At 41.4% G+C, this 5,690-nt stretch overlaps 1 protein-coding gene across 1 annotated transcript; it reads right to left on the bottom strand.

Moving 5' to 3' along the window:
• Positions 1 to 656: 656 nt before the first annotated feature.
• On the bottom strand, positions 657 to 2,009 carry LOC27207623 (leucine-rich repeat extensin-like protein 3). Its single transcript, XM_016183304.3, has 2 exons — positions 1,839 to 2,009; positions 657 to 1,721 (listed from the first exon to the last, which is right to left on the bottom strand). Exons 1-2 carry the CDS (start codon positions 1,839 to 1,841, stop codon positions 813 to 815), a joined length of 912 nt encoding a protein of 303 aa, XP_016025752.1. The 5' UTR covers positions 1,842 to 2,009; the 3' UTR covers positions 657 to 812.
• Positions 2,010 to 5,690: the final 3,681 nt, after the last annotated feature.

Raw genomic sequence — 5,690 nt, forward strand, 5'->3', positions numbered from 1 at the left:
CCTTAACGATCTTTATCTGGCTTAAAAAGCTCGACATAAATTAGAGGACTTATATTTCCCTGCGAAAAAAACCGCCAGATTAAGCGGGAAAGCATCTCGAACATTTTTAATTTCTTTTGGTCAAAAACTGTTTTGTAAACTGCGCGAATTTCGAGAGAGCCACTTTCACCAATTCACAAAAACTAACCATTTGTATGACTGCATATCAATATTAATAAGGGGAAACATTTAGTCTTCATACAACGGGCTTAACTCAAAAGTGTTAATTTTGTATAATAAGACTACCATTTAAAACGGCTTTCTTCCTAAGCCATTTATATAAGTAGAAAATCGTATTCGCTTCAAAAAGATTTATATTTTAACTGAAACTGTGCCACTTTTTTTAGATTTCTCTCAATTTATTCGTTGAGTAAGCGTTAACGACAGCTCTTAGCGAAAACTTGCCAACGCAGTTATGGCCTACACCTCAGGTCATCTTTCTATAACCGCCCTGTTGTTCAAACCGCTCGGTCAACGCTACCGTAAACCAGCAGATCGCTTCTCTGAATGCTTTATGGCGCTAAATTTAAATACTCGTATTTGAAAGGGGCAGCGAAACCGCTCAACACTGGACTCCTACGTCCAATCAAACCATTTCAATTTGCAGCGAACTTACATTTTATGTTTTATAATTTTTTTATTAGCTAAAATCTCAACGGGAACTTTGCGTAACAACAAATATTCAACAACAATGGGTGACGGTACTTGTTAATTTAACAAGCTGTCACCACTCAAAGGGCTGTGGCGTTCTTTAGGATCCACCTTATGTCCATTTAGAAGCGGAAACGCTTGGCAGGCACGTTGTACTGGTAGCCCGACTCCACGGGAGCTGGGGCTGAGTAAACTGGAGCTGGAGCAGGAGCAGAGTAAGCTGAAGCGGGAGCAGGAGCCGAGTAAACTGGAGCTGGAGCTGGAGCAGGAGCCGAGTAAACTGGAGCTGGAGCTGGAGCAGGAGCAGAGTAAACTGGAGCTGGAGCAGGAGCTGAGTAAACTGGAGCGGGCGCAGGAGCCGGAATGTCCTGGACGGGAGGTAAATACTCAGGAGCTGGCGCAGGAGCAGAGTAAACTGGAGCGGGCGCAGGAGCAGAGTAGACCGGAGCTGGTGCAGGAGCAGAATAAACTGGGGCGGGAGCAGGGATGTCCTGAACAGGAGGCAGATACTCCGAAACGGGTGCTGGTGCGGGAGCCGAGTAAACTGGAGCTGGAGCTGGAGCAGGAGCAGAGTAAACAGGAGCTGGCGCAGGAGCGGAGTAAACGGGAGCTGGAGCCGGTGCTGGAATGTCCTGGACGGGAGGCAAGTACTCAGGAGCTGGCGCAGGAGCAGAGTAAACTGGAGCTGGCGCAGGAGCAGAGTAAACTGGAGCTACAGCCGGAGCAGAATAAACGGGGGCTGGAGCTGGAATGTCTTGAACAGGAGGCAGATACTCCGAAACAGGCGCGGGTACCGGAGCGGAGTAGACTGGGGCTGGGGCTGGAGCGGAGTAAGCAGGAGCAGAGTACACAGGAGCTGGAGCCGGCGCGGAGATCACCTCCTGAACGGGTGGCAGATAAGCCGGAGCTGGAGCCGAGGGGATGTTGAAGGTCGGCGTGGGCTTGTTGTAGCTGTAACCACTGCCCAGGTTAAGGTGGGAAACATCGGCGTAGGCCAAGGCGATGGCGCACACAGCGAAGACGAATAGTTTCTAAAATAAGCGGAAATTTAAGGGTCAAGTGAGCGATCGGGATCCGCGACATCTTTACTGCTGACCAAGGCAAGCGGTTGAGCAAGGCCAACTGTGACCAGTTGTCAGTTTACTCACCATTGTTGTTGATTTGTTGGTTGGGCTTTTAAAGTTCGTTGGATTTGCTTTGGCAAGCTCTTGTCGCAAGACGCTCAAGCTGAATGATGTCCAACTGCAGATGGGCCCGCACTTTTATAGCAAAAGCCATGCTTAACTTGGCCTGGTCCATAAATATTGCTGGATACCCGTCTTCGCGTCTTCGGTGTTCGCCTGACGCTTCTTCTAGTCGAAGAAAAGGTAGACAGTTATGAAGAGAGCAGAGCAGTGATCATTAACCCAGAGGCGGGTGTTGGGCGATCAAAACGAAACGAAGATATATTTCTTTATTTTAATTTTCCCTCCGATTTTACGTATACAACCATTAACGGACGTTAATTTTCCAGTTTTGAATATGGTTAAGGGACAATTTCAGAAAAAAACTCCACATTAAATTATAATATTCAAGAACAAAAGTAGAGATATTTTCCCCTCATTTGTAAGTAAGCCAGTGTCGCCTTGCTTAATACATCATTAAGTCGTTATTTAATTAAACTACATTCAGTTCTACTTAAAGCAAAAGTTGAGATCTGTCATTTCTTAATTATTTGGACCAAGCATTCATATGGAGCTACACTAATATATACACACACTACACACACTACACACACCCAGATATATAGAAAAACAAGGAGAGTTTTCGATATATTGGAAAACTGTTCAAGCTACTAGAGTAAAATGAAATATCACTAAAAACCCAACCCAATCCCCCAATACAAGCATAGACCAACTACGAGTAGACCAACTGCCGGGCAGTCTTCGATGCAATTTTTGAGTGCCCAGCGCGGGGTTAAGACCGTGACAGTTCGCCAGCGGACGACGTTGATATCGGGGGATTTGGACGGGTTTGGCAATGTCAATAGGGCAGCTTGGCCGCGAGACTCCGCCGACGAGCGGCCACGGGACACGCCAACACTCATTTGCATGCGAGGCAGCTGGCCACGCAGCGATTAAAGGGCCTCCGCCGGCTAATGTCAAAGGTCAACTGATATGCGTTCGCCGGTGCAGTTAGCGGAAATCAGTTTGTTTAACTATTAGCCGGTGCTAATGACCAAACTACATGCTCGACCAAGCGCTCAAGGATTACCAGCTCGCCGTTAGCCTCAGAAAACTTGTAAATACGGACACACACCTATATATGTACATACGTATGTATACCTACGTATGTGTGGGGTAATTATTTTGAATATTGAATGGGGCTTACCCCACTTATGGGTCGAGTGTAAACCACCCAAGCTGGAGCTGAATCTGAATGGGCATTATCTGAATCGCATTTCCACTTTTTGCCCAATCGTGAGACAACACTTTTCGGCACTGTGATCGGTCTTGTATACAGCCTCTAGAGCGTTTAACAGCTATTGTCCCATAAAGTTACGAAAATGTGATTCCTACATTTTGATTGATAACTGTGCTCAGAAAGATGCCCATATACTTAAACGTACGTAACGTTTTGAAACACGTACGCAAAGACAACGTTCCAAAAATATTTAAAAACTTTTGTATGCTTTCTTGAAACATTTTTCGCTTGCGTTCGACCCTCGCCCGACGCTTTGCTTATTGATATATTACTAATCGCAGACCCGTATATGGTTTAATTTCCAATGAACAAATGCTGCATCTGAAAGCATCTGTCACTTAAGCGAAACCTATTCATGAGGCATCGCGAATTTGCATAGCCTACTTTAAACCACCAGTGTCATATTATTTTTTTTTTTTTTTTTTTGCGGAAAAAGGAGGAGCCGCAGATGGTTATTAAAACAGGCGTAATCCGTTTTAATAATTCCAAGTTAAATAAATTCACACAGCAACCACGATTCGATGTGAGATGTGAGAAACATGGCTTAGATTGGCTTGCACAAAAATGTATTTTCGTCGATACTTAATTAACCAATTAGCTAACCACATTCAAAGAAATATAAATGGAAAATATACATATTATGCACGGCAAACATATGCCAATTTGGATCGCAGTCGATCCGAGCCGAGAATGTTTTGTTTATCTGAAAATGCGTGAAAATACAATATAACATATGGATTGCAGACTTAGGATTAGCATATATGCGCAATTTATCAATTTAAATATTGCGCAATAAATAATGTAAATGCTGTGGCCGACCAAAGCTCGATATCTCAGACACTAATTAGTTGTATCTACCGAAAACTAAAGCTAAGCTTAAATGGAAGCTTTTAGGGTCGTCTATTAATGTCTTTATTGGTGGTGATACACAGCCATGAAAACGACGTGGTCAAATCCATTGTATTTTAACTATTATATTATATTATTTTGTTAAGCGTTGAAACCATACATTCTAAATAGCATTATGTCACTTGAAATTGCTTCAATATCTTATTGCCTCTGATTGTGCAACCACTCCGTATACATATGTATGAATATCTAGACATCAGTAATGATGGAATGTGTCGCAGTGTACACTACAGGCAAGCCTTGATAAAATAACATTACAAACTAATTTAAAATGTTTCGAAATATATGTTGAAAATATACACACATGTCTGACGATACTTAAGAAATCGTTTATTATACCTGTTACTCGCAGATCTTAAAGTTACAATTCATCCGTTAAAATGTCTAACAGATAAATATATTATTTTTTAGCCGAGTCGATTTGGCTATATCCGTCTGTCCGTATAAGCGCCGAGATCCCTGGATCTGGTCCCTGCAGGGACCAAGTATCGACTTTTCCTTGACAGTGCATACATACATATTTTTATGTGTTATTATCTAGAAAATCTGGAAAGATGGTCCAGTCGAGTTACTCGCTAATTATTATCAATTTATCCATCGATAGAAATTTACAAGACTAATAATAATTGGTAAAAATATCAAAACATTTTTCAAAAATGTGGGCGCGGCAGTCTTGGGCGGTTTGTGGCGTGGGCGTGGAAACATGCGCTGCGTCTATGTCTCTAGAATCTGTATGTTTAATCTCAACCTTTCTAGCTTTCATAGTTCCTGAGATTTCGACGCTCATATGGACAGACGGACATGTCCAGTTCGACTCAGGTATTGATCCTGATCAAGAATATATATACCTAATATGGTCGGAAACGCTTCCTTCTCTCTATTACAGACTTTTCAACGAATCTAGTAAAACCGTTTACTGTACGAGTAACGGTTATAAAAACACTTAGCTTTATGTGTTAACTAGCGTGTTTCGTCTAGAATAAAAGGATTTGATATTACCAAACGTGTCCCGTTTGGAAAATCAATCTGATACAAAGGTATTTCCTAATTTGCGTCTTATTAATGTGTGTTTATACTGTATTCTGATTAACATTATTTACATAATTAATACAGTTGTTATTTATTTATAGAAAAATTTAAAAACACTTTTTGAAGAATATGGTAGTTAGTTATTTCCTGGAAGCCATCTAAATTATAAATTGTCGAGTAATTTAAAATACAATGAACTAACTACTATTATAGATTTAAACCACTAACAAAAGTCAATCGTTTATCAGTCTCTAATAAATTAACTTACAAAGTGGACTTCACAATAGCAATAAACTATCGATAAAGTGCGAACGAATTTAAAGTTTTTTTTCCAGGTTAACGAATACAAAAAACTCGAATAGTGTCGGCGTATTTTCCCTTGATGAACATTTGTTTTCAAACTTCTTATTTGACCTGACTTCGGATTATCAGGATGGTTAAATCAGTTTATTAGTAAAAAGGCGACAATTTAAAAACAAATAAAATATAAAAGACCAGTACGTCTTAAGACCACCGTTCCAAATTTCCTAGTAACCCACCGTCGCTGCCTTGACGTATTTCATCCCGCTATCAGACCTTTGCTCGTAAAGTGGCAGTGT

This window comes from Drosophila simulans, chromosome 2L (assembly GCF_016746395.2).
Source record: "Drosophila simulans strain w501 chromosome 2L, Prin_Dsim_3.1, whole genome shotgun sequence".
NCBI classification, from domain to species: Eukaryota; Metazoa; Arthropoda; class Insecta; order Diptera; family Drosophilidae; genus Drosophila; species Drosophila simulans.